The sequence below is a fragment of the Pyrus communis genome, chromosome 13, assembly GCF_963583255.1.
Source record: "Pyrus communis chromosome 13, drPyrComm1.1, whole genome shotgun sequence".
Taxonomy (NCBI): Eukaryota; Viridiplantae; Streptophyta; class Magnoliopsida; order Rosales; family Rosaceae; genus Pyrus; species Pyrus communis.
Window position 1 is genome coordinate 19,764,590 of NC_084815.1, and position 27,651 is coordinate 19,792,240.

Genomic DNA, 27,651 nt, shown 5'->3' on the forward strand with positions numbered 1-27,651 from the left:
AAATAAGGTATTCAACCAGCCGAAACCAATTAAAGGGCCCAAGATACTATACATTGATGCCTAATGTTTATAGTGATTCCTGATGTAGGAACATATTCAAAATTCACACAATTTTATACATAACTACTTTTCTGGTTCTTGATGGGGAAGAATTCGAAGAAATATAATTCTGGGGCACCAGTCACTGCCGGTGAAACTGATTGATCAGATTCTTCATCCATATAACAAAAATTTTAGGCCACATTCCACCACAAATTTAAGGATTGCTTCAAGTATGACCACCGTGACCAACTTTTCATGTTAAATAATCTGGTGGATTCCACTGTACTTGCTTCCCCAACATTTGGTAGTTCCTTTCCCTGATGTGATAGATGACTCTCCTTTTTAACAAGGTGGGGGGATTCGGGTTTTGAAGAACTTGTGATTCAAATTACACCACTGTTGCGCAAAACTTTGTGCGTAGATATCCAGCAGTGTTTAGTAATTAAAAACCCACCAATGAAATATGTGTATTCTTGATTATATTTGCACGTTTTCTCGTTGCAAATCTTTATTTCTGAATGCCAAAAAATTAGGTCTCTCTCTCTATAAGACTAAAGAGAAATAGCTCGCAAGTTAACATGACTCATTTTTATCGCGCAAGTTGGCTAGATCATGTAACAGTTGATATGTTAAGTATCGGTACCAACTAACTCTTAAGTCTAGAGTTACTTAATCCATAGTAGGTTTCAAGTATGAATCCGGCTCCTCTAGTAATAGAACAGTATCAATTGATTACAATATATACTTGACCTAGCTAATAAGTACAAATCAATTGTATGACCAGAATGGTTTCAATTTCAACTCCCCATTTGTCGTCTAGTGCTTAATCTCTTCTCCTCTCAGTTCGAGTACTCGCTTCTCTACAAATAAAACATTATCTACTGATCATAATAACTGACCTAATAAATACACATTAATTGTCACATAATATGATAAGCTAATGGTTGGAAAACATAATCACGCTAGCACTACGTGGTTTCTCTCTTTGTCGACGTTGTTTCTCAAAAGGTGTGTGAAATGAACGGCGGTGACCACAGGTCATTTTCAGGAGAGGCATGCCTAAGTTTAGGTAGGTAACCATGCTTGACCCTACCTTGTGACTGCTTGCAATGCATGAGATCATGAGGGTGAAGTAACCCACTACTACTGTACTAATACTTTGATTGATCATCCGAAAGCCTGAATCTTCGTATCAATGATAAAAAGTTTACTGTCAACATGTTATGATTTTTGGACCTGGCTTTTCTGCCTTCCCAGTTCCAATACATTCTCATCCGTTTTTATTTTGTGTGGCCACGGTTAAACCACGTCAACATTTTATATTAATTTTTTTATAGAGATAATTAGACAAAAAGCAATAGTGATATACAATGTTGACGTGGCTTAACTGTGACCGCACAAATAAGAGATGATGAAAGTGTATGGAAACTGAGAGGGCAGAAAAGTCAGGTCCATGATTTTTCTTTTGTTTGTCCTTTTCCCCCATTTTGTTGAAGATTCTTATTCTTTCTGGTCAACTTGATAACGGTGCTTAAATTACCTAGGGTTTTTAGACCAGGTGGTGTCATGATTATCCCACAATCCCATAGGGCAATCACTTTAACTTTTTTTTATTCATTTCGTTTGTAAAATTTGAACGTGAGACCTCTTCCAACAAACTAGAGATCGGAATTGTAACGGAAAATAAATTTATTAGGATACAAAATGCATCTGTATACATTTCTTCACAAAATTTGTGGTACTGGGCCTTAAATTCTTGTCAAAAGGAGCTATTACGATGAAGAAAACAAAAGGCTTAGGAGTTATGGATTACACAAATGGTTAGCTAAGTGATGCCCAATCAGGATATGGGCATTCATAAGTCCATCCCGGTGCGGAATACCGAACACAGTGCAGCCACAAAGCCTCTTCATAAACATCGTATCTGCAACAAATAGAATTTTAGTGGAAAACAGTCGAAAATAAAATTTATACGGTTAGAAAGAATATGCATCAAAGAATTTTTTTCATGTAGACTACGTTTGACGAAAAGATAAGTTGTACCCTTTTGGAACCAAATTCGGACAATTTGTACACATGGGATCAATGCTGAAATCTTCATTGGAATCTACAGGTTCAGTGGATAAATTTTCGCGAAAGCCAGATGGCGGAGAGGGGCTGGAATTTGCAGCAGCTCTATCAGCACCCATTCCTTCAGTTGAACGACCATTAACATGTTTGGACAGGTAAAGCGCGTCATTGGCTATCGGATAGCCTAAATGTTGCAAATGGACACGTATCTACATCACAGAAAAGCGGAGATCATTGATCTTTTAGTCAATTCAAATCATTGCTTCAGAATTCAGACCAATAGGAATAAAAATGTAGAGCTATGTCCTTAGAGTTTAAAAGATATCAAAATTCAAAAAACAAAATGGAAGGCAGAGTCGTAAGAACAGAAGTATAGCAAAAGTTCACTGAAATGAACTGCGAATGAAAAATTACCAAAGGGAACCAAAAATAAAAGCATACGATGCATGTTGCAAACTTACTGTCCGGATTTGAAAAGGGAGATAATTTTCTTTTTCAAAAGCAAACTGTTCAAAATCTGTTGTTACATTGCCCATATAATCAGTGTATTGACTTACTTGATGAGTTCGGCCAGTGACTGGCTCGCACAAGACAAGACTATGGATTCCATTGGTACTGAGTCTGGTAAACTTTGTACAGGCAGTCTTCCCCTTGATGGGAATATCATCACCTGAGTGACTAATCTGCATAAACAAGAGATGGTTATCATCCAGTATGGGCGCTTCATACGTTTCAGTATATAATTCAAAATATCAATTGGAGAAGACCAGTTAACAATGGGTTTACCCATGGCAGGAAGTTTCAGACAATCAACTTTAACAACATAACAGAAGTTTATCGAAACTACTAAAAAATCATATGGTTTAAACAGAAGCTACTAGCATCATGCACATTATAACCCACCTCAGTTGTGCTCCTACATTCTCGAGCATCATGATTAACATTAGCATCTACAACTTGCTGGAGTAAGAGACAAAAACAATCTGTCAATCCTAACATTAAGACCAGTAATTTTAACATCCAGCCTTAACAAAAGCAAACCTCTTGCTCAGGAAATTCCCCAGCAACTCTTGCAATGTACTGTTTCTGGACCATCCCTCCTTCAATCTGCAACAATTGCATTTGACGTTCAGAAAATCTAGAGTTAAAAAATTTCTTATCCACAAAATAATGAAAAGCACACCATCTAGCCATCAAAACAGAAGCTCTCAAAACACAGTGTAACAAAATAAAATGATTTATCAACGGTAGTGACATGTGCATGCAACCAATAACACCCCTTAGAACATTACCAGCCAAATAATTGGGAAAACCCCAAGCTTGTCTCTCTTCTATAAAAGTAGGCATAAGTGCTGTTATAAAAGGTACACAATTCACTCTATGTGAATATAGAAGATACACCTAGAGAGACAGTATACTTTATATCTGACATGTAGCACATACTCAATTAGATGGGTGTACCCCTGATTACATGTAGGATAAGACCGTAATGCATGTAGCTCCAGGACTATATCGAATTGTATTGTGACAGAAACCAACTCACTATAAATTTCTGCTACCATAATACAGGCATTGATTATAATGTCCTATGGCCATGATTATGACTTAAAGTTTCACGAATATTTAACTAATAACGTGGTGGCTAAGTATCATACAGTCACTTTCAAAGATAAAGCTTACCTGCTGCCTAAAATAGTCGGCTTTTGAAGCACTTCTGGCCAAGATAAGGAGTCCTGAGACAAGGCGATCTAGTCGATGAATTGCTGGTATCATTGTGTCAAGGAAAGTATAATAAAGAAGATAAAGACTCCATTGCAAAATATCATTATGTAACTTCAAAATACGAGCTGTCAGAAGTATTATGCTTGAAACTTAGGATACGAAATAGAGGTGCCAAGCCATGCTCAGCCTCAAGGATGCCAACAACCGTGTTCTTACGATATTGACCACACGGATGCACCTAAAAAACAGCAGATACTAACAGCAATAAGACTCAGTAGTAGGGTTATAAGAGATGAGGAAGATGTTTCATCCCCTGCTCAGCACACTAGGTCATAAATTCTACTCACCGGAACAGATGCAGGCTTACAAACAACAACCACATCCGGTTTTTCTTGAAGAATCGATATATCCCAAGTCATGACTGGGGGTTCATGCCTACAACCATTTTTACATCAATTGGTAACTCGATACTTTGAAATACGAATTTGAACCAATCACACAATTAACAAAAGCGCATAAGGAAACAAGAAGAGCGAGAGCTATCGACTACAACACAAACCTGTGGACGAAGTGGCTTATCTTTTGCGACGTTTTAACAATGTGGGAAACCGGCACCATCTCTCCATCAACCTGTATCCTTCCAGATTTCACTGCACTAACCTACAAATGCACAACAAATCACATCCAAAACCTCAACTCATCAACACGAAATCGTTCAATTAAAATGCAAAGCAACTAAAACAAGAACACAAAAAACAAAAACTCTTACATAGTAATCATAAGGCCGGCCTTTGAACTCATGAGTGAACAAATCAACAATGGTCTTCCCCGCCCACCGATTCTTCACCTAAAAACCCGGAACCACAGAATTAGGGTTTAATCACAAGTAAACTAATTACATTAAACTAATCATATTACCAAATTAATCAAGTAAGCTTACATGACAGATGAACTCGAAGTAGTAGGGTCTGACATGGCGCCTCCCTGCAACATTCCCGCCAAAGACATTTTTATTTATTTATTCATTTAATTTGTTATTACTTTTCGAAGAAAATGACAATTTTCAACGGCGGAGAACTTACCGTCGCGAAAGATGTAATCTTGCGGTTGCGGCCGAATCGCCGGACTCTGCCACACGATCTCCATGGCCTTGTCTTCCCTCGTCCTCTTCATTTATCGGGTTTTTTTCGGATTTTCGGATCAAATTTTCGGCATTTGGAAGCGAAATCACAGCCCTAGACCAAACTTCTTGGGACGACGTCGTCCGGTGATTTAATCGCTGACAGAAACGACGGCGTATACAAGCCAGTTTAGATTTGAGAAATTTTGATAAATGCCCCTTTTTAGAAGGTCCAAATTGGAGTATCAACTAAAAATTCATGATTATTGGTTCCTTAATTGATCAAAATATGCAGCTATGGTCATTTTCGTTAACTCCAACACAATTTCGTCAAAATGAGTTATGTTGGAATGACCATTGCTACAATTAGATTAAAGTTGAGAGACTAGTGCTACAATAGGGTTAAGTTGAGGGATCATTTCTTCAGTTGGGTTATAGTTGAAAGACTATTGCTACAATTTTTCTCATTTGGTTTTCATATTTACCCCTCGATTCAACCTCATATGCTTGGTATGTAACTCATTTTAACAGAAGTTATAACGGAATTGAAGAAAATGATCATAGCTGCATGTTTTAAAAAGTTAAGGGACTAATAGTCATGGATTTTTAGTTAAGAGACTATTACTCTAATTAGATTAAAATTGAGGGATCATTGTACAATTTTCTCCTTAGAATATTGCCTATTTTGAGTGGGCCTACTTCAGGATGGCTCAGTTTCAAGGTCATATAATGGTGTTGCAGATGGCGTTTTATCACAATGGTAAAAAGTAATCATGTTTATACATTTAATATATGTTTAATCTCCATCGATTTTTTTTTTTGTAATAATTTATTATTTAATCCACTAACTTTATTGTTAGTAAAAAATAAATAAAAATAAGACTAGTGCTGAAATTGAAAATTTACAATAATTTTGATACAGTTTGATAGTAGGCTTTTTCAGTTATAGAACCGAATCCTACCATAAAATTTGGTTTCAATTTGGTACTTAACCATTTCAGTGTCAATATATTTTGAGTGTAAAATATAAAACCTCAGTAATTAAGTGTGACTACTACACAACTTGGTTTTAATAATTAAGTGTGGTTTCTACGCAATTTACAAATGAGTCATGCTTGTTATATGTGCCAAATTGTATTACGATTTATTGATATTCTCTTCTCAAATGAAAAGTTTTAAATTCGATTTTTTACAACAATAAATTCAAATTAAATTATTATAATTAGCCTATTATGAAATTTATCGCTTACTATAAATAACATCTAGGGCTCTAGGGTTTCTCGGTACGAGGCGCCGCGAGCTTTATCGCACTAATCTCCAAGACACTTTGTCGGTCGAGATCAAGTGGAAGGAAGTTGAGTGGTTGTGGGGTAAGATGGTTTTTGATGATTATGTGTTGGGTAAGTTCCTAGAAAACCTAATTGGATACTTGATAAATGGGGAAAAGGTAATCATGAGCTTGAATAGGGTAAGATGGATTGGTAATTGGCTGCTAGTGGAGTGGGGAAGGAATCCCGATGAGACCTTTGAACTGATTTATCCTCTTTTCCCAAGTGTTAGATGGGTTAAGTGGTGTCTGGCGAAGTGGTATGATTTGTTAGGGTTTTTAGCTTCTCGACTTGGTTAAGTTTTGCTTGCTGTGTTTTCTATTTCTCAATTAGTCTGTGTGATTGGCTGTTTGTGTGGCATTTGCTTTTTCGGCTTAAGCTTTTTGGCGACTCTCTGTATTCTGTGCTCTGGAGAACTTATTTCCTCATGTTGAAAGTTTATGTCTGTAGTCAAAATCATTACTGGCTTTGCTTGGGGTGCTAGGATGGTTTAACTTCCCTTGGGGTCTACTTTCCCTAGAGACGGTTGATCTTTTCAAGCTTTGATTCTTTTATTTTGATTGGAGCTAGACTGTTTAGTTTGGAGTTTCTAGGCCCTAGCGTCATGCACGCGGACGTTTTCCTAGGTTTTGGTGGTTTTTATAATTATGGCCTATGCTATAGGTCTTTTAGTTTTAGTTTGCTTGCGTAGTTTCATTGTGTTAGTAAGGTTTAAAGGTTGGTTTTCCCCTAAGTGGTGCTATTTATATCAACCCTTAGGGCGCTTGTTGTCCCCGCAAAACTCTGGTTCTGGTCCTCTCGTTTCCTAGTGCTCTTACAATGACAAACCCTTAGCGTGCTGCTTCCTCTTCCAACAACGCCCATAGGCCTAGAATTTGCTCGGAGGGTTATATCCCGAGTTGGGAGAACCTTTTTCCTGTTTCTCAGCCTGGGTAGAACCCAGTGGTTGTCGAAAAGGCTATGAACACTTTCATTATAGAACGTGGTGTGACTAGGATTAATGCCCAACTTTGCTTATCCATCAATGTTGAGCACATGTTTTCTAGGGTTACTTATAGGGAAGATGTTGGTCAACCACTTGATGCTTACTTGATCAAGTGGAAGCTGGGACTCTTATGGAATAATGAGTTGAAAAGTACCTTTTACCTTGATCACTTCGGCATAAAATGGTTTGTTCTCAAGTTTACTGACGAAGATGATCTAAAATTTATCATCAAGGATAGGATGTGGTACGTGCATGGCCAAATCTTCCATCTTGAAAAGTGGACAACAAGCTTTAAGGATATTGATGTCATTACCAAGTTAATTGTCTGGGCGCGTTTACCTCGAGTCCCGATGCAATATAAGGAGGAAAAGATTATCAAAGATATTACTCAACCCATCGGGAGAGTGATTAGAGTGGACGAAGTGACGCTGAGGTTGGATGGCCTGTTTGTAAAGGTTTTGTTAGAGGTGGATTTGCGTTTTCCCCTCAAACGAATGCTCATTGACAACCATGAAAAGGATTATCCAATCCTGATTAGCTATGAAAAAAATCTTTGAGGTTTGTTTCTATTGCGAACAAAGAAAAGTTGAAGGATATATGTGTCCGAAAATGGAAGCCGACGATGCATGTTTTATGATTGATAAAGTTTTTGAGGATAAGCCATATGTCTACCCGAAGGATGTGATTATGGATTAAGATGTCAAAGCCTATTTACAAAAAGATGTGATGCTTTGTTTTCGAAATGCTACAACTGTGGAGGAGAAGTTTATTGAAAATGAGGAATTGGGAAAGCGAGTGGAGGATGGGGGCTCGGAGAAGGAGGGATGGACTACAGTGATTCCAAGGTGGAGGTGAAAGGGGTATAAGAAAAAGTTGGGTGAAAGTTCTAAGGAAGATAGATCGTATAAGGAAGTGGTGGTCAGCCCGAAGCCAAAATGGGTGGCAAGGGCGGACTTGGTGCAGGACTGGAGGAGACTTGGGAAAACTAAGGAGAGTGTTCAGCAGGTAAGTACGGGGATTTTAGACTATCTGGGCATTGATAGTTTCAAGTCTCGTCTAGTAGTTAAATTTATTAATAATTGGGTATTGCCTGATTATGCTGTGTTTGATGATCTGTCTGATTTAAGTCCTTGGTTTGAGTCTTACTATGCTAGTGATCTTAGGTTACGTATAGTAAATTTCTTTGATGCCATGTGTTTTTTTAAACAAAATCAGGATGTCGTGATGTCAAATGTGGGAAGTGGTGATATTGAGATTAGGGAGAACTCTGAGAGCTTTGTTGCTGCGATTCTGGTAGCGGAAGCAACATCTACAAGTGCTAGGCCAACTGTGGGAATGCTGAGTCTGAGGAAACGAGTCCGAGACGAGAAGGTTGATGAGGTTTGACCATCTGCATACCTTGACGAGATAGACTGATGAAGAGGATTGTGTGGAACTGCAAGGGAATGGGAAGACCAAAGTTTAAGAGTAATTTTGATTATCTTTGTAGTTTGGCTAAATTAGACTTCTTTTGTTTTGTTGAAACTAAATCTGATGTGGAAAAGGACCATGTTAGTTGCTTTAGGAGGTGTTTTGATAAGTTTTTTTTGTTGCAACCCCAAAGGGAGATCCGGGGGAGTCTATCTTTGTTGGAACTTTAGCACGATGAATGTTACTGTGCTTTCTGTTTCTTCTAGATTTATTCATGCTTTAGTTAAAGATGTGTGTTTGAATATTGAATTCTTTGTTACCTTTGTTTATGTCTATCCCCATAAATATCTACAAGAGAATATGTGGGATGAGTTATTAGGACTTAACCCCGTTAATAAACCCTGGATGGTGCTTGGTGATTTTAATTGTATTACCAGTACTCAGGAAAAATGGGGAGGAAATCAGAGTGGAAATATCAATATGACAAATTTTGTCAATTTATTAAACGATGTTGGCCTTATCTCTTTACAAGCTTCCAGTGTTCCTTTCATTTGGACAAATAAACACAAGGATAATACTCTTACTTTTTAGAGACTGATAGAGTGGTTGCTAATTCCTACTGGCTTGAAATACACCCTAACTACTCCCTCCATAATCATCATATCCTAGGTTCAGATCATAGTCCTTTTTTATTGGACAATGTTGGTTCTAAGTGTAGACAACGGAGGACTTTCAAATTTGAGGCCATGTGGAACTTACTTCCGGAATTCAAAGGTTTTGTTAAGGGTGCATGGAGTTACAGTGAGAGGATGCCTCCTATTGATCACTTCAGGGGCTGTTTAGGTAAGTTCTCTTTCCTTACTAAAAATTGGAAGTCCTTGAATGGCACTGCAAATGTTACAAATACTCTCATTGATAAAACCAATTTAGAGGCTCATATAAATGAGCAATTCACTCAAGTCCAGGAGGAAAAGGTAATGTGGGCTCAAAAAGCTAAAGCCAACTGGCTTAAGTATGGAGATAAAAATACAAGATTCTTTTAAATGAGTACCACAATAAGGAAGAAGCGTAATGAAATCAACAGGATTAGGGATGCTAATGGCCTTTGGTGGACTAGAGGAGATGGCATGAAACAAATCTTTGTGCATGAATTTAAGATGCAGTTCACTCAAGGTCACAATCCTACCATTAACCAGCTTAGCTTGGTTTCTCAAGTTATTGATACGTGTATATCAAATGAACAAAATACCATGCTAACTGATGTTCCTTCAAATAATGAGATCTTAAATGTTGTCAAAAACATTGGTGCTCTCAAAGCCTCGGGGTCGGATGGTATTCATGCTAGTTTTTATTAGGAGTGTTGGGAGCTGGTAGCACCCTCAGTTTGCAACATGGTAAAAGATTTCTTTATAAATAATACTAGTCTTAAGCTTATCAACCATACGAACATTGCTTTAATCCCAAAAGTGGAGAACCTAGAACCTAGAGATGGTCAATAATTATCGCCCAATAAGTCTTTATAATGTTAGTTACAAAATTATCACAAAAGTTATGATTTCCAGGTTGAAGTCCCTTCTTCGTTTATGTATCTCACAAAACCAGGGGGCTTTTGCGCCTGGGAGATCTATACAGGATAATATTCTCATTACTTATGAATTGTTTACAAGTTTTAACAGGAAGAATGGCAAGACGAGAGATCTAGCTATTAAACTTGATTTGGAAAAGGCTTATGATATGCTTAATTGGGAGTATATCAAGAGTGTTTTGGAAAGGTTTGGTTTATGTCAAAAGTGGATTAGTTATGGAATGTATTACTTCTACATTGTTCTCAGTTAATATTAATGGTGAATCCCATGGATATTTCGATGCAAGTAGGGGTATTAGACAAGGTGACCCTCTATCTCCCTATATTTTCATTCTTTGCATGGAACCTTTAATTAGAAGCTGAAATGAGTTAGCAATTACCCCAAAGTCCCATATTGGTTTGCTCACTTCCTCATTTGGCTATAGAGTCTCAAATTTAATCTTTGCAGATGACTATCTTATTTTTGCAAAAGCAACTACTAAGGGTGCTAGGAAAATTTTGGAGGGTGTTAAATATGTTTGCAAATGCTTCAAGGCAACAAATAAATTTTAATAAATCTTCCCTTTATTTCTCTTCAAATACAAGTAACCAGACTAAAAATGATATAGTCATTATTCTCCAAATCCATCATAAAAACTACTATTGGAAAATACCTCGTCGTTCATAATATTGTGCTATGGAAGGACATTATGAATGGTAATGAGCTGATCAAGAGGGTTAAGCAAAAACTGGCAGGTTGGAAAACAAATACTTTGTCCAAAGCTGGGAGACTTATTGGTGTATATGTCAACAATATGTGATATAATTATATATGCTAATAAATAATAAATGCGAATAGGAAATTAACAAAATATGAACAATGAAATAATATTGAAGATCGAGGCTTGCGTACCGCAATATCCTTGAAACAGAAATTTCGTCCCTACTCAGTGCTTGTAGTTCTACAGACGTCTACTTCACCAGGATTCAATGATCAAGTTAGAATTCCAGCACCGGAAAACTTGACTTCTAGTGAATTTCTATGTGTTTCTCTCAGTAAGGATGATTTGGATTATAGAAGAAGAATTGTATTTTTTGTGTTCTAAATGTCATGCAGATGGATGTATATATAGTGAGATTATGCCTGTTCCCAACAGGTATGAGAATGAGATGTGACTGTTGGGAGACATCTGTTCAGAGGCGTGTTGTGCTCTCAGGGTTTTTTGATTTTAGATTTCATCTGAAAAGATGAGTATTTTCAAATAAAAAATAATTTAATTAAATTTGAAATTAATTAAAAATAATAATTAATTAAAGAATTTAATTTTCAAAGCCCCAAGGGCCAAGGGCCATCTTTTGATAATTATATATATATATATATATATATATATATATATATTAATTATTAATTAATTGATAGTACACCCCAAAGTCCAACACCAAAGGTGAGCCCAATTTTATTCTCCAATGCCTATCATTCCAATCACTTTCTATAAGGGACGAAGCCTTATAAAGTGAGGAAACTTTTTGGGAATGGCCAATGTGGGACAATGAAATTTCTACTCAAAATTTCCGATAAGACTCACTCTTATTCAAGCAAACCTTATAGGTATGTCAAATCACATTATGTCTTACTTTAAGTGTCCCTATAAATTAACTAGTCAATTGAATAAAGATTGTAGACAGTTTTTCTAAGGTAATGCCAATAAATGTAATCCAGTGAGTTGGAAGAATGTTTGTAGACCTAAACAGGCTGGAGGTTTAGGCATTAGGAACATTGAACATTTCAACAAGGCTTGTCTTGTTAAGCTGGGATGGAAAGTTTTGTTTGATAAGGATAACTGGTGTGCAAATATAGTTAGAAGGAAATGTCTTAGAATTGATTCCTTTATGGAAACTAAAGCTAAGCAAAACCATTCAACTACTTGGAAATACATTCTAGGTTCCAGGGATATAATCTCCAAAGGTATGAGGTGGGTAATTGATGATGGCAAGGACATCTTGTCCTGGACCCATAATTGGGTTTTTCCTTACCCCCTATTTCACCTCATACCAGCAAACTAATCTCAACATATTCAATGGGATACAAAGGTGACTGAGTTCATCGTTGAAGGACAGTGAAATAGGAACAAACTTAAGTCAGATAATGGATAGTGACATTATTAGTAGAATCTGTGACATCCTTATCTCTCTCGCTGGCCCAATGGACACTGTTGTTTGGGGCCCAAGTAACAATGGCAAGTTCTCGATTAAATATGCAACTTGGCTCCAAATGGAGGACTTGGGTTCCTCTTCAGTGCAGAAGCTTCTGAATAAGATTTGGAAGAAGGTAGTACCTCCAAAGATTAAGCTATTTGCCTGGAGTCTCGTTAAGGATAAATTACAAACTAGAAATAGACTTAGCAAGCTTATAACAAACTTAGATAGCCAATGTCTGTTGTGTAATAGCCATGAGGAGGATCAGGATCACCTATTTCTCTATTGCTCTTATGTGAAACAAGTATGGAACTGCTCAAATGATGCTTTATTATCAACTATTGACAGTAACCTCAAGGTGAGTGAATGGTTGGGTGACTTACCACATAACGATAAGAATATAATGAGTAGTTTAAGTAAAGCTTTAGTAATTTGCTAGCAAATTTGGAATCACAAAAATGCTAGCATTTTCAAGAATGACAAGCCATTTCATTACAGATCTTTTACTCGCGCCATGAATATGGCAATGCCTAGTGTCCCCTTACATTAAAGTTAACTTTGATGGCTTGGTTTCAAACTCTGTGGCAGCATGAGGATTCGTTGTTAGAAACTGGGAGAGCAAACTTATCCTCGCAGGGGCAATGAACTTGGGTTCTGTGACCATCAATGTTGTTGAGGCTTTAGCTTTACGGGAAGCGTTGGTCTGGGCTAGGATGAGGAACTTGAATTATGTGGTTGTGGAGGGTGACTCAAAGCTTGTCATTGATGTGGTCCGTGGTGCTTGTGATGTGCCTTAGAACTTAAGATTCATCATTGAAGACATCAGGTGGTACGATACAAATTTCCATGATATCAAGTGGAGGCATATTTTTAGGAAAGCAAATTTTGTTGCGGATGCCATATCGTCTATCAGGCTGAAAAGAAATGAGCTTTGTATTTGGGATGCTTGTCTCCCAATGGAAGCTAATATGGCTTTTCTTTTCGATTGTAATGGCACTAGTTGTGTAAAGGGTTCTTATCTTTAATACAATCCTTTTTCTATAAAATTTAAAAATTAAAAAATTAAAAAAATTAAAATCTCACGTTGTCTCAATCTGCTGACTGAAACGACGTCGTAATCGGGCCAATGTACCTTTGGCTACACTTCTTCTTCTCATTGAGCTCGCCAACCAGTACCAACCTCCAACCTCCAACCTCCATAGAGAAAGTGAGAAGAGAAAGTACGTTTGAATTGTTCGGCCCGATCGGGTGCTGCGCAAGGGGACACGTGGAAGAAATCGGTCGGTGCATAGGTGTGAGAAGTCAAAAGTCAAAGGCTTGACTGAGAGAGATGCCGGAGGAGGATTTGGTGGACATAAAGTTCCGGCTGTACGACGGCACCGATATCGGGCCGTTCAGCTACTCATCAGCCTCCACCGTCGATATGCTCAAGCAGAGGGTCGTCTCCGATTGGCCCAGAGGTTTTCTCTTTGCCACTTGTTTCTTACAACTTAATTTCCATGTTATTTTGTTCGCTATGAAGTTTCTTCGATTTAAATGGGTTCATAAAATTTGGAATTTCTGTGTGGATTTGGGTTTGGAATTCCGTTTATGTCAATCTGGGTTTGAAATTTCAGTTCTTGGCAATCTGAATTTTAGCAGATTTTGATAGAATCTGTCCAATTGAATCTTGAGCTAGATTTCTTAATAATTAGATGAAATCTCAACAATTTTAACTTGAGAAATCAGAGTTTTGGTAGAAGTTGGGGATTCAGTCACAAATTTGTAATTGGCTCCTTTTTCATATGGTATTCACTGTTTTCCAGCTTTGTTTTGATTTTCTGGGTTTGCCCTTTTGATTGTTTGGTAGGCAAGACTATGACGCCGAAGACGGCGAATGAAGTGAAACTGATGAGTTTTGGCAAGATTTTGGAGAACAACAAGACAGTGGGTCAGTGTAAATTACCGTTGGCTGATATTGGTGGAGGAATTATCATAATGCTTGTTGTTGTACAGCAAGCTATCGAAAAAGCTAAAACAGGTAATGTTTCCGTTATGAACTTAATCTCGGAAAATTACATTACTTGTGGCTAGTGAAAACTCCATCAATTTGATTTCAATAAAGAACTCTATGTTGGAAAATTATATGCTTCTGGTCATTTTGATAACTTCTTTTTAGGTGGAAGTTCCGTTTATAGACGAAAAGTGAATTCTAGTTTGGGTAGATTGGGTACTGGATTGATAAATGCAGCCTTTATACCTAGAGAAGTTAATCGTAATTTCCTCTTGCAACTTTTCAACCATTGTTGAACAATCAACTAGGAAAATATTTAAGTTAAAATTGGGACAAAAAGTTAACGCGGATTTGGTCATTAGCATTTGATGTGAACCTATGCGAAGGCTTTGCTTTCTTTCTTCTACTCCATAAGAAGATATATCTTCGGAGTTGTTAGTGATGTGAGGATAGTTAGCATCCTTACTGATTACTGCTATGGTATTACAGCAGATTCGAGTTTAAAGCAAATTAATGTAGACAACAGTCGATGGAAGATAGCCATTTCGATTATGGCCTTATTTCTTCTGGAAGAACAATTAATGTCCCAAGAATAAAGAGATGCATATAGTATAGCATCCATACTGGTTACTGCTATCACCGTGTTCATTCTTCTTCATTTTTACTAATCCTGAGTATAAAGAATAACTAATCAGGAACATCATGTTGTGATTAATTAAGTTCTGTTGCATTCGTATAATGATTTTCTAAGCATGAGGTTTCTAATAAAAATATCGTCGTTATTTTCTGAACAGAAAAGAAGATTGATGATCGGCCCCGGAAAGTTGTCTGTTCATGTTCCATATTGTGAAAAAAACTGTTTAGAGGTTGGGATCTCTTGACCTGGGTATCAATCCTTTGGCTACAGAAACCATCTCAGGTCATACATTTGTTCATTGACGTGTCCATGTTGTGATGTGTGTACAGAAAACCATGTTGTTGTTGATTTCAGTAGTTTCAAGGTTCGTGTTCTACCACACGGGTTGCTCGCTTTTCTTGTTTCCACTTTGGTTCTTGCCTTGTTCCTCTGCCTGTCTGTACGTAAGTTGCCTGAATGATTGTAGCAGTAATGAAAATCTGTATATACCTTGTTAATACAAAAGACAACATTTAAACTACATGTAGAAATGCTTTGCTTATTTTGAATGTTCTTTTATTCGGTTACTTATTAGACAATGACATAGAGAAAAACAGAAGAGTTACTAGACTTTCCACCTCCCTGAGCTCGTTATCTCCGCACTTTGGTGTGCTTGCATTGCGAAAAAGTTTTTCTCACAGGAAGAGCACCAAGGTTGTGTTAAGGAGCGGGAGGACAGATCACTCATCGACCGCCTCACGGATGAAGTGTTGGCGCCCTTGAGGACGGCCTACCTTTCTCAGAACAGTGAGGCGAATACGGTTGAGACATATTTTGGAAGAACTGAAACTGAAATCCAGTGGGAATAAGTTCAAGACTGGCGCGGATGCTAATTTGCTTCCCAATGAGATGACAGACTATGCGCAGCACTGGAATTTTGGCAAAGCGGCTGGGCTTCAGTGGAAGACAATGGTGGAGGATGTCCTGTCAAAGCAAGGCAAGTTCAGAAACTGCTTGGCGGTATGTGATGTCAACTCCAAATTCATGGACAAGGCCTCCGTCGAGGTGTCGACTGCTTTGGGACTCCTAGTGTCTGAACTGAGTGAAGAGCCCTGGAAAGGAAAGGTGATCAACTTCTTCGTTTGCCCGAGCTACAATCCATACAAGGCGGGGATCAAGTACAAGAAGAAAGGGTACAGAGAAACGAAAACAAAACGAAACAGCAGAAAAATAACCAAAACAAAACGTGAACAGAGAAATAATAGTACAGAGAAACGACTTGGTTTCTAAATCTGCCTAAAAACTCTATCTGCAGCAGCTATCGTGTTCTGGATGTCTTCCGGCGTATGTGCCAAGCTTGTAAACCCAGCCTCGAACTGGGACGGAGCAAGGTACACACCTTCCTCCAGCAACCCCCTATGAAACTTTGCAAACTTTGCGGTGTCACTCTTTTTCGCGTCCTCAAAGTTGTAGACCGGCCCTTCAGTGAAGAAAAACCCGAACATACCGCTTATATATCCACCACACATTGCATGCCCGGCTTTCTTTGCGGCATCTATGATACCTTGAACGAGGTCTCCTGTGATCTTATCCAGGTATTCATAACTTCCTGGCTCCCTCAACCTCTTAAGGGTATGAATCCCAGCAGTCATTGCTAATGGATTTCCACTCAGGGTCCCGGCTTGGTACATCGGTCCTGCTGGTGCCACCATTTCCATAATCTCCCTCCTTCCACCGTATGCACCAACCGGCAGTCCGCCACCAATGATTTTCCCGAGCGTTGTTAAATCGGGAGTAATGCCAAAATGCTCCTGTGCTCCACCGTAAGATAAACGGAATCCAGTCATCACTTCATCAAATATGAGGAGAGCGTCATGTTCTTTGGTGAGCTTACGTATACCATTAAGGAAATCAGATTTGGGAGTAATGAAGCCAGAGTTGCCAACAACCGGTTCAAGGATGACTCCAGCAATTTCTCCTTTGTGACTCTCAAAGAGCGCTTCCACAGCCGGCAAGTCATTGTACGGGGCTATTAGAGTGTCAAAAGTGGCTGCCTTCGGAACACCAGGTGAGTCTGGAAGTCCTAACGTGGCCACTCCACTGCCAGCCTTGACAAGGAATGGATCGGCATGGCCATGGTAACAGCCCTCAAACTTAATGATCTTCTGTCGGCCAGTGTATGCACGGGCCAAGCGGAGCACACCCATGCATGCTTCTGTACCTGAGTTCACAAATCGAACCATTTCTATGCTTGGAACTGCAGCGATCACAGTTTCCGCGAGAACATTCTCTAGAAGACAAGGTGCACCAAAGCTCGTTCCTTTCTTCATCGTTTCAGCGAGAGCTGCAAGTACCTGAAGGTAAGTGTCAATCCAAGATGGCTGAGCATATATTATAACCGTCTGTGCAGCTACCAGAGAGGAATCATAGTAAAACAGAAAACGATGAAGGTTCAACTAAACTATACTCCGGAACAAGAACAACGTGAACTGACCACAGAACTAAGAACATCAACAGAAGCAAATAAAACTGCAAGAAAAAAGAAAAAAACCTCATCATCTGCGTGCCCGATTATCGCAGGTCCCCACGAACCCACATAGTCAATGTACTCATTTCCATCTATGTCCCACATGTGAGAGCCCTTAACAGAATCAATCACAATAGGCTGTCCACCAACAGATTTAAAAGCCCGAACAGGGGAATTCACACCTCCAGGCATTAACTCCTACAAAACGAAACAAAATTTGCATCAGCAAGCAATAGCAGATACTGAAACAACATTCACTGTTCGACTTCAGATGCAGAAGAAAAAGTTCAAACAACACATACAAACAACAATAAGCGGAGATTGAAATCGCGACTCCAAGTACATTTCCAAGCAGAAATATGAACAACAAAGCAATATGAAACTGGAAAAACAGTTACATCCCAGATCAAGGGTGCCAAAAACAAATATAATCATCCATTTTAAAACGTGATCAAGATTAAAGCTTTCAGTACATTCCTGTGTAATCTCAAATCCTATATATTCCCATATTTCTAACAAAATCCCACATCTCCAAATCATCTAAAACCCACCATTTCAAAGTTCCCAGATTCTTTACCAAACTTTCTCACGCCCAACGGTTCACTACAAACTCCACAACCCACTCACTCAAAACCCACAACAACTATTACAAAAAGTACGCGCAGATTGGGTAAAATGGTAATTGTACCTTGGCGGCATTGAAAGCCTGCTCGGATTTTTCGAGAGTGAAACTCTTCTTCTTCTCGTCGAGGGAGACGGCCATCTTGACGGTGCAGAACCGCCGGGACGATTGCGAAAACCGCGAGGTGGGTCTCTGAGAAAGCTTTGGAGTGGAGCAGTAAAGCCCGACGGATGCCCCGGGGATTGTGTTCGCCATGATTGCTCGGAAGCTCCCGTGGAGCTGTTTCGATGAAGAAGATAAAGCGTAAGAAAAAAGTAAGACCAGGACCTTAGACTGCGGATTACATAGGAGATGAAAGCCATGCGGGTCGGGTTGGTTTTTCGGGTTGTTCAAGGTCAACTTTACTTGGGCTCATTGCGAGCCGGCTGACGTGGCCCGTAACCCAACTACTACTTTTTTATTGGGTTTGGTGAGAATTGGAGGTCGGTGAAATGGAAAGTCTTAAGTCCAAAAAGTAAATAAGAAATAAAATGAGTTGCTTCAAAATTAAAATTAAAACAGCCAGTACGGTATAGCGGTATTCTGTTCCACTTATAAGTTAGAAATTTTAGATTTAAATTTTGTGGGATGGAGAGTTCAATATTACGTTATTAGAGCAATTTCATTCCTAAAAACTTTGCACCAGCATCCAGCTCATTTATCCACTCAAGTAAACAGTAATAGATCTTAGTAAACAGTAATAGGCCAAAGCATCTCTACCCCTAACAAAAAATAGCCTAGTCAATTTTATTAAAATATTATTAATTATTTTTATAAAATAAAATTTTGGTTTTTTAATTTTTTTTGACTTTTTTTCTCTGACACCCCTCCCGTCTTCTTCTTCTTCTTCTTCTTATTCTTCCCACTTTTCCCAGTCTTTTCTTCTCTCTGTACACCATCTTCTTCTTCTTCTTCTTCTTCCTTTTTTTCTCCTCTCTGTACACCACGTCGTCGAATCTACCCTATTCTGAACATGGACACCCACCATCCTGGACCTGCGCACACCGTAAAACCCCCAAAAATCAACACCTACATATTCAAAAATTCATCGAAAATATACAAAACGGAAAAAAAATTCCAGTTGCAGGAAGATCATGATTTGGAAGGGGGACATGGTGTTGAATATATGGATTTATCAAGGGAAAGGGGTTGATGGGGTTCTAGGGATTGGGATGGGTTCCAGGGATTGAGATGGGGTTCCAGGAGTCGAATGGGGTTCCAGACGAGAGAGACTGTAGCCATGACGTTAGCAAGGCGTCAGATGAGTCGTCTCCTTCCTCTGTCGATTTTAGGCCGACCTGTGGACTGGCTTGGGCTGGGTGCCAGTCTATTCCACGGGTTAGAGTGGATTGGCTGAGTCTCAACTTGTTTTTTCCACTGGGTGCCGGCCTCTTTTGCTTCCGGTGGAAGTGCTTTTATGGCTAGCTGCTAGCCCATTGAATGACATACCCCAACTTTCTTGGACCATCTTCAATCCTTAGGTTAAAACCTAAAATTTTTAGCTTAGAAAATTTAGGTTTTAATTCAAAAACAGTTTTTTTTATTCAACCCTTCTGAGTTAAAATTTTAGCCACAAATTATTAAAGACTGAATTTAGGCTAATTTTTTTTCTTAAAGTAACTTTTTTAAAAGAAAAGAGTTATGTATGCTATCCTAATTTAATTTTATGAACATTTTAACCTAAAAATATTTAGATTCCGACAAATATTAAAAAATCACTAACCAACACTATGAAACTCGTGAAACATTATGAAAGAATATGAAACACATAAAAGAATTTTTTTTAATAACTTCAGCCGTTAGATTTAAATTTGGACCTTTTTTTTTTTTTTTTTACCATTGGATTTCATCAAATTAAATTTTAACCGTTTGATTCAATGAATTTATAAATATAAAACTAAAAAAACTATACATATACGATGACCCAGCTCCACTAATCCAGGGGAAAATCTTGGGCTAAATTTGGCCTAGAAATGAGTTCTGAGTTTTAGCTCATATTTGCCCCAAGGGTTGGAGCAAATTGGGGTCAGTTTAGAACCTAAAATTTGAGTTTTACTTTAAGCATTGGAGTAGGTCTTAGTGTAAAATATCATTGCCCATAAGCTACACATATATTGAGCAGTTTAGAGAAAATCCAGGTTATAAGGGAGTTATGCAATGTCCTTTCTTAAATAATAGTACAAATAGATATAGATATTAAGGGCATGTTTGGTATTCTACTTAAATCTAACTTTTTAAACTCTTTTTCAAGTTTTAGGCCTTAAAAATTTGTTTGGTATGACTATTTTAAAAAATTGAACTCAAGACTAACTCAAAAATATAGTTTATTATCTAAAAATATAAAAAGTGAGTTTTTAAAGTTTTTAAATTTAAACTCACTTCTTTTTTTTTTCTCTCCCTCCTCCTCCCACTCCAAATCTATCTCTCTTTTCTTCTTTCTCTACTCTTTTTTTTTACCTTTTTTGTCTCTCCTCCAATTTGCTCTCTTCATTCTCTCAGTTATTTCTCTCACTTCTCTTCCTCTCTATCTCGTCCGATCCTCTCTCTTCTTTCTCTTTCCTTCAATCATCTCTTACTTTCTTTCCTCCTTTCTCCTCTTTCTCTCTCTCTCATGCGACCCCTCTTTTTAGATTTCTTTGTCTAGTTTAAGTCGTAAAATTTAAAAATTTTAAATTGCAAACCAATCAAGTTTTTGAATTTTAAAGAAAATTGTTTTAAAGAAATGTTCTTAAGAAATATTTTGAAAAATGATAAAAAATTTCAAATAGGATACCAAACAGGGCCTAACTTATGATTTTCACTCACAACGCCTTAAAAATTACAGTGTATCAAATATTTAATTACTTTATTTCACAGTTGATTAATGTCAGAGCCTAACAAAAACAGTTATTTCTAAAAACACATTAAATACCAAACTAACCCTCGGTCTTTGAATAAAAGCATCTCGTATAGTAAGTTTCGCCAAAATTTGGATTGTACAAGTCTTGTTGCATTGAAGTTGATTTTAAAGCAAAGCCCATAAATGGTTGGCACAATATTTTATTATGTTGGCACGGGATTTTACGTTAAAATGTGAGGTAACAGAGAGTACATAGAGAGCCGCATCTTGAGAGAGTCTCCCTAGCATTTATCAAGTAAAAAACCAGAGACAAACGAATCAGAAAGCAAAGATTCAAAAGCATCAGCAATAAAATCTCGTTTGCCAAACAATATATTCTTCAAAAACATTCCTCCTCCAATATCAACACCCTGTTAGCAACGTTCAAATATTTTCACTTAAGGTGGCCCACATATTAGTCATTAATATTTAGTTGCTAATATTGGTAATTAGTTAAGATATGAATTAGTCAAACAACCCACTCCAAGCATGACTCTAGTTGATTACATTCCACTAAGAGCATGACTCTAGTTGACAGATAAGGGGAGAGATTTTGACTTAGCGAATCCCTTGATGGTAGGGATTAGTGGAGTCAGTTTGTTTTCACGTGAGATTAAGGGGTCCCTAGCCTAGCCTTTATAAAGCTTTGCATTCCATTTGAGAAAGGCACTCGAGTGGCAATAGGCTAGAAGATCACTTAAACTATTTTGCAATGTCACTGGAAACCTGTTGTTGGACGATCATGGCTGAAGGTTAGTTCAAATTCTATTTTACATGTTGCTACGCTGACTGTGATCATCAAAATTATTAACACACACAACATTCAATTTTTCCATCACATATTTCTGCCACTATACTACTATTCTTACTATATACAAAATAAACCCCAAATATTCTCCTTCCGTCGGTGACACCGCCGTGACATTTTTACCCATATCCATCTTCAGAAATCTCAGCTTTTGCCACTCTAATCCACGATATAAAGCGAAAGCAGAGAAAGGGCAAATTGGGTATTTAGATACCAGATGATCCTGCTTTGGGTGCTTTTATATATTTTTGTCTTTTTCTTGTGTTAACTATTGTAATTAGGCGATTGATTGTTTTATTAGTACCATATTTAACGGCACGTGACCGAGGAGACCGAGAGCTTGTAGCTGAAAGTGTTGGCGTACTGAAACGACACCGTACCGCCGCTGACAAGGGGCTTGCCGTCGTTGACCAGGCAGTCGTTGTAGCGGAGGCGCTTGAAGATCTTGGGGTTGACGAGGCGGGCGGAGCTGAACCAGCCACAGGCGACGTGGATGTGGGAGATGTCGCAGCCGGTGGCGCACGTGTTCATGATCTCGACGGTGTATGTGGGGATGCCACTTGGCAGCGGGGGTGTGGGGCCCTGGTTTATCACTATGTCTGCCTTGCTGCACTTGTCTCCCCGAATCCTGTTTGGTTCCTCCATTGGTGTCGCTGTAAAACAGGAAAGCAGATGATATAAATATAGAGACTTTAATATAGAAAAGGAAAATAAAACAAAAATATATGATTAGGGTCTTTAATCATAATAAGGCTCAGATAGTGAAGGGTTAAAACACTAAAATGGTCACACCAACCAACCAACCAACCGTCTATTTAGAGAAATTCTTGAGTACAACTACAATTTTGTATTCGATTTCTAAACGTAGTTACCTTGGTGACCTTAATGTAACGAAGTTCGCATTGCTAAACATTACAATGTACATGTTAGCAAGCTCTTCAATAGGAGAAATTCTTGAGTACTGCAACTTCGTCACATAACTTGTCCACCCAAAATGATCTCTGTATTCGAGTCTTACACAGTCATTTTGGTGAACGCGAATACAGGAGGTTTTGTTTAATATGTATTCTGAGTGAAGAAGTGACGAGTCACTTGACAAAAAGGGTTGGGGAAAGCATTTGTAGACAAAACACACTTTTTTCTAGATGAGTCACAGGGATTATACACGAAAAGTTAAAACACAGACAAATCAAACCCAAAATGGCTAATGGAGATGGGACCTATCAAAGCTTCTGCTTTCAATGTATCACCTATTCATGTTTTGCTTTTCAGCGATGCCTTAGCCTTTTTGTGTCTGGCAATTTAGCATTCCAAAAAATATAATTTTTAAATTAAATTTTTAAATAAAATAATATATCATCAATCAAAATAATATACGTTAATCAAAATTTAAGCAGTTTTTCAACCATCAACTATCTTGTTTTTTAGCTTTTAAAATTTAGTTTATGTATTTTGTTTTTCTAGCATTACTCTTTCATAAAAACAAACTTAAAAGACTAATTGTCAAGACACTCTTTCACTTCACGGTAGGGCATTTTGCATGTGTCAACATTTACTTTGCAGGAAAATAGAAAAAGACAAAACGCAATTGGCATTCATTATATGCAGCAATTGGCAGACAGCTATGAAAGTGAAGTAGGGCTTATTTGTACGGGAAATGATTTCCAAATTTCTATTCCTTCCTCTCGTTTCTAGTAACATAATTGAATAAATAATTGAGAATGCTAAAGTGAATTTTTTAAAAGTAACTCTTTATGAACTTTTTAAAATTTTATATTTTTGTTACAATATTAGCACAAGAATTAACCTTAAATTATAAAGTAGCATAGAGTTCCTGGAGAGTTTTACTTTTGAAAGAGTCTTTATAATCAACTTCATAAACTCTCTGTCATCTCAAAATTTAACATAAATAATTTAAGAAACAAAAGTAACCAAGAAAATGCGAGAAACAAGAACAGATTGTGAAAATCAATTCCAATTTGCAAAGTAAAAAAGAGACTTGTAAACTATGATTTGCATAGAAATGATCTCCAGTGAGTAGCGACCACTTAATATATGACCGCTCATTATCAAATTCAACGATAAATGACCATGTATCACTGATGACCAGGTAATCAAAACAACGAATGCACATATAATGTTCTTCAACCGTGTGTATTTTTATGCAAAGACTTTTGATTCAAATGGGTGACAACAAAAGAGGGAATGAAAAATATTGGAAGATTTGAGATCCCATTTAAAAGATACCCCACATGGGAAAGCAGCAAGTATTGCCAAAGAGGGGTCAAAGACTAACGGTGCACGTTAGCATATACCCCTTAAGGGCGTCCTCTTCTGACACCTATTTCCCACTCCATCTGAACAAACAGTGCCCAAATATTCACTTGCGAACAAATGGGTAACGAATTCTGGTTTGTCTCAGCATCACCATTTTAGAAAAAACAAAATTACGAAAAATTCAAATTGAAATAAATCATAAACATTTATCCACAGACCTCCATGCATTTAAATTCCCCGATAAATAAACAATTTCATGGAAAATTCAATGATTAAATAAACTATTTATCCAGGGACCTCCATGCGTTTCGATTAACTAATTGAAGAAATTAAATTAAATCACTAATAATTTGAAATAATTAAAAATTGATCGCTTACCACGAACAAGCAGCTTACGGTGGACTGCAGTGAGTGTGGAGTTCACAGCTTCAGACAATTCAGACATCAAATTTCCAGCTGCAAACAAAATTCAAAAACAAAAAATTATCAAATATATATATATATATATGTATATATATGTATATATATATAAGGCGGAAAGTGTGAAAATAACGAATTGGACAAGAAATTAAGTAATTAATTAATTAAAATTAAAATTCGAGAGATGACAACCACATGGACCCCTTGTGTTTGCAAAAGAGATGCCAAGAACAAACAAAAAGCAAAAACGGAAAAAAGCAGATCAAAATATAAAAATCAAAAGCAATAATTAGATAGGGAATTCTATGGGAATATAGAATCTAAGCATAAAAACAAATCACGGCGTGCGTTGCGTGAATCTTCGGCGGTAGGATCCAAACGACAAGTCGTCGTCCGTACACGTACCTCCGTCAAATCCAGGCGCGAACAGCAGCACCACTGCAGCCACGACTCCGAAGAGAAGCAGCGACGCCACGACCGCAACGACTGGCCGTTTCGTCATCATGTGAGTGAGTCGAGTTGAAAACGAACTCGGTTGCAAAAGCGAGAGTTCTGAGTCGACGAACGAGTTACCGAGCAAGCTTAGAAGCTCTGCAGTGAAGAAAATACAAGTGAGAGGTTGAAGGAGTCGATGAAATTATATCACATCAAAAATCAATCAGAGAAATCAGTCAAAAATAACAATAGCCGTCGATTTAGAGAGAGAGACAGAGAGAGAGATTGTGAGGGCTGAGATTTGACTTGCACAAAGTGGGAAGGACTCACGGGGAGGACGACAGAGCTAGAGAGGCTACACGGTAGGCTTTTCGTGTAGGCTCAAAACAGGCAAAACGACGGCGATTTGATGTTTGGAGAGCCAGAGCGGCCAGAGAGCTAGGTGTTTTCACAAAAGAGGAAACCGAGACTTTTCCTCTCCGAACTGTCGAGGAAAACGCCGCGTTTCGGTGCCGAATCGCTGCGGTGAGCGAGATACAATTGCGTGTGTGGGAAAATGTGGTTTTTCCGGGAAAGTTTTGTGCAGCGAAATTACTGGAGCAAGAAAGAGAAAGAGAGAGAGAGAGAGAGAGAGTGGGAGTTAGAGAGAGAACAAACAGGCTGTAAACAGTGGTACAGAGAGGTACAAGGACACACAGCGCACAAAAATGGCAGACATTGTTGGGTCTGCGGAGAGAAAAGCTCCAAAAGCGACAGAAATGGCAGAGCGAAATCGCACATAAATCCGATCGCATTTATTTGTTTTTTCTTCTGGTCTCGACACCTTTACATATATAAAAATACAGAGACTGTATGTAGAGATTACTGGAACTAGGCGACGTCGTACCTGGATTAGGGTTTCGAGGAGGGGGCAAGAGGAAGAAGACGAAGAGGAGGGGAATGTGGGAGGTCGTGCGTGTGATCCTCTGGGTGTTTGGTTTCGGAGGTGAGTGGTTATATAGTGAGTGTTAATCGAGATTAATTAATTGAGTGTTTAATTAATTAATGAGGGATTAAGGCGCACGTGGGGGAGTTAACTGTAACTGATGGGAAAAATGAATGATTAGGTAATTTATCCGGTTTAGAGGAGGAACGGGAGGGGGAATGTTGAGAATGGGGTGGTGGGGACCGGGGACCGGGGACCGCACGGAGGACGTTTGGGAATTCTGCGATTGCACGTGCGTGCTGCCTGTTAAGATTTTTTTTAATGATTATCCATTTATTTGGTTTTTGCTGTTTTTGGACATGGGCAAGCATATTTTCCTAGAAGTATTGCTTAACATGGACAAGGATGATATGGTCATTTCCTTTGGAGTGGATTTGATTGATTAAATTGAAATGGAAATATTGGTCGCCATTACATTGAATAAGAAATTGGAGGCAAATTGTTTGTTTGTGTGCCTTTTCCATCCCCTCCTATTTTATGCGGTCACAATTAAACAACGTTAATATTTTATATTGATTTTCTTATAAAGATAATAAGATAAAAAACAATAGGAATATAAAATGTTGACGTGGTTTAACTATGACCGCACAAATAAGAGATGATGGGAAGGGCACCCAAACAGGAGGGCATACAATCTGCCTCCTAAGAAATTAGGGCCTAAAGCACCCCACAACAAGGTTCTTCCAAACAATATTATCTACATCAAAAGGGTGAGGGAGTAGACCAAGCCTCATAATGGATTAGTAATAATGTGGTTCAAATTCTCATTTGATGAGAATCGAACTTAAGCATTCTCACTTACTAGTGAAGAGAAGTACCACTAGACCATAGTACTCAGTAATAACTTAACGCCAGATTTTGAAACTAAAGAAATTAGTTTTCAATTTCAGTGTTGTGAAAAATAAAAGCAGTTGCCAAAATTTGGGTTTTCAATTTTTTTTTGAAAAAATAAAAACAAAAACAAAATAATTAGTTAACGGCTCCTTATTATTTTTGGTGAATAGAATTTATTTACTTTTCTTTGAGAAACTGTTTTTTATGGAACACCTCCTTGAAACAAGAAGGATGATAGCTGGACTCATTCAATTGGTGCTCCAGTTGAGCCAGCTACTAATATTATTTAAACACACAAAATAGATCACATTGTTGACACTCTAATGGAAAAAAATTTATATTATATGTGATACTCGCCAATAAATCAATAGTATAGTCAATTTTATATGTCTAAATAACATTACTCCTATATTTTATAGAGTATTTGTTTAATGTTGTTTCACGAGTTTATTTTAAGAGCAACGCTCAAATAAACATGGGTCAAACTAAAGCAAGCACTTCACCCCAATTAGGGGAATTACTTACATACAATAGAGTTATCTCCATATGTGGTGTACCTTGTCACATCTCAGCCCGGGCCCCCACCACATACCGGGCTTAACTCCACCGTAGCACGATATTGTCCGCTTTGGACCATGACCACGCCCTCACGGTTTTGTTTCTGGGAATTCACAAGAGAACTTCCCAGTGAGTCACACATCCTAGGATTGCTCTCGTGCGAACTCACTTAACTTCGGACTTCCAATGGAACCCGAAGCCAGTGAGCTCCTAAAAGGCCCT

The 27,651-nt window shown here is 38.0% G+C and overlaps 4 protein-coding genes across 5 annotated transcripts; 1 reads left to right on the forward strand and 3 right to left on the reverse strand.

Moving 5' to 3' along the window:
• Nucleotides 1-1,713: 1,713 nt before the first annotated feature.
• Nucleotides 1,714-5,068, reverse strand: LOC137712967 (RNA pseudouridine synthase 7-like). The gene is made up of 12 exons (XM_068452183.1): nucleotides 4,917-5,068; nucleotides 4,775-4,818; nucleotides 4,604-4,681; nucleotides 4,394-4,494; nucleotides 4,182-4,269; nucleotides 3,994-4,072; nucleotides 3,793-3,875; nucleotides 3,154-3,219; nucleotides 3,016-3,072; nucleotides 2,670-2,795; nucleotides 2,086-2,321; nucleotides 1,714-1,966 (listed from the first exon to the last, which is right to left on the reverse strand). Exons 1-12 carry the CDS (start codon nucleotides 5,005-5,007, stop codon nucleotides 1,864-1,866), a joined length of 1,152 nt encoding a protein of 383 aa, XP_068308284.1. The 5' UTR covers nucleotides 5,008-5,068; the 3' UTR covers nucleotides 1,714-1,863.
• An 8,530-nt stretch (nucleotides 5,069-13,598) lies between these two features.
• LOC137712900 (membrane-anchored ubiquitin-fold protein 3-like) lies at nucleotides 13,599-15,587 on the forward strand. Of its 2 annotated transcripts, XM_068452091.1 has the most exons (4): nucleotides 13,599-13,897; nucleotides 14,287-14,457; nucleotides 15,225-15,296; nucleotides 15,397-15,587. In XM_068452091.1, exons 1-3 carry the CDS (start codon nucleotides 13,768-13,770, stop codon nucleotides 15,278-15,280), a joined length of 357 nt encoding a protein of 118 aa, XP_068308192.1. In that variant the 5' UTR covers nucleotides 13,599-13,767; the 3' UTR covers nucleotides 15,281-15,296; nucleotides 15,397-15,587. The 2 variants fall into 2 exon arrangements, with proteins under 2 accessions (XP_068308192.1, XP_068308191.1); XM_068452090.1 differs by having other exon boundaries at nucleotides 13,600-13,897; nucleotides 15,225-15,587.
• Nucleotides 15,588-16,252: 665 nt separating this feature from the next.
• LOC137712899 (glutamate-1-semialdehyde 2,1-aminomutase, chloroplastic-like) lies at nucleotides 16,253-18,489 on the reverse strand. Its single transcript, XM_068452088.1, has 3 exons — nucleotides 18,262-18,489; nucleotides 17,598-17,771; nucleotides 16,253-17,400 (listed from the first exon to the last, which is right to left on the reverse strand). Exons 1-3 carry the CDS (start codon nucleotides 18,448-18,450, stop codon nucleotides 16,333-16,335), a joined length of 1,431 nt encoding a protein of 476 aa, XP_068308189.1. The 5' UTR covers nucleotides 18,451-18,489; the 3' UTR covers nucleotides 16,253-16,332.
• A 3,672-nt stretch (nucleotides 18,490-22,161) lies between these two features.
• LOC137712094 (TPD1 protein homolog 1-like) lies at nucleotides 22,162-25,119 on the reverse strand. Its single transcript, XM_068451237.1, has 3 exons — nucleotides 25,023-25,119; nucleotides 24,576-24,653; nucleotides 22,162-22,573 (listed from the first exon to the last, which is right to left on the reverse strand). Exons 1-3 carry the CDS (start codon nucleotides 25,117-25,119, stop codon nucleotides 22,230-22,232), a joined length of 519 nt encoding a protein of 172 aa, XP_068307338.1. The 3' UTR covers nucleotides 22,162-22,229.
• Nucleotides 25,120-27,651: the final 2,532 nt, after the last annotated feature.

Excerpts from the sequence above, each read along its gene's own strand:
- LOC137712967 (XM_068452183.1), bottom strand. The coding sequence starts at position 5,007 with ATGAAGAGGACGAGGGAAGACAAGGCCATGGAGATCGTGTGGCAGAGT. Across the intron at positions 2,796-3,015 it reads AATGTAGGAGCACAACTGAG|ATTAGTCACTCAGGTGATGA; the intron begins GTGGGTTATAAT and ends TTGTTTATGCAG. Across the intron at positions 1,967-2,085 it reads CCGAATTTGGTTCCAAAAGG|ATACGATGTTTATGAAGAGG; the intron begins GTACAACTTATC and ends TATTTGTTGCAG.
- LOC137712900 (XM_068452091.1), top strand. The coding sequence starts at position 13,768 with ATGCCGGAGGAGGATTTGGTGGACATAAAGTTCCGGCTGTACGACGGC. Across the intron at positions 13,898-14,286 it reads CGTCTCCGATTGGCCCAGAG|GCAAGACTATGACGCCGAAG; the intron begins GTTTTCTCTTTG and ends ATTGTTTGGTAG. Across the intron at positions 14,458-15,224 it reads TATCGAAAAAGCTAAAACAG|AAAAGAAGATTGATGATCGG; the intron begins GTAATGTTTCCG and ends TTTTCTGAACAG.
- LOC137712899 (XM_068452088.1), bottom strand. The coding sequence starts at position 18,450 with ATGGCGAACACAATCCCCGGGGCATCCGTCGGGCTTTACTGCTCCACT. Across the intron at positions 17,772-18,261 it reads AGGCTTTCAATGCCGCCAAG|GAGTTAATGCCTGGAGGTGT; the intron begins GTACAATTACCA and ends TTCGTTTTGTAG. Across the intron at positions 17,401-17,597 it reads TCGGGCACGCAGATGATGAG|GTACTTGCAGCTCTCGCTGA; the intron begins GTTTTTTTCTTT and ends ACTTACCTTCAG.
- LOC137712094 (XM_068451237.1), bottom strand. The coding sequence starts at position 25,119 with ATGACGAAACGGCCAGTCGTTGCGGTCGTGGCGTCGCTGCTTCTCTTC. Across the intron at positions 24,654-25,022 it reads CGCGCCTGGATTTGACGGAG|CTGGAAATTTGATGTCTGAA; the intron begins GTACGTGTACGG and ends TTTTGTTTGCAG. Across the intron at positions 22,574-24,575 it reads CCGTAAGCTGCTTGTTCGTG|CGACACCAATGGAGGAACCA; the intron begins GTAAGCGATCAA and ends CCTGTTTTACAG.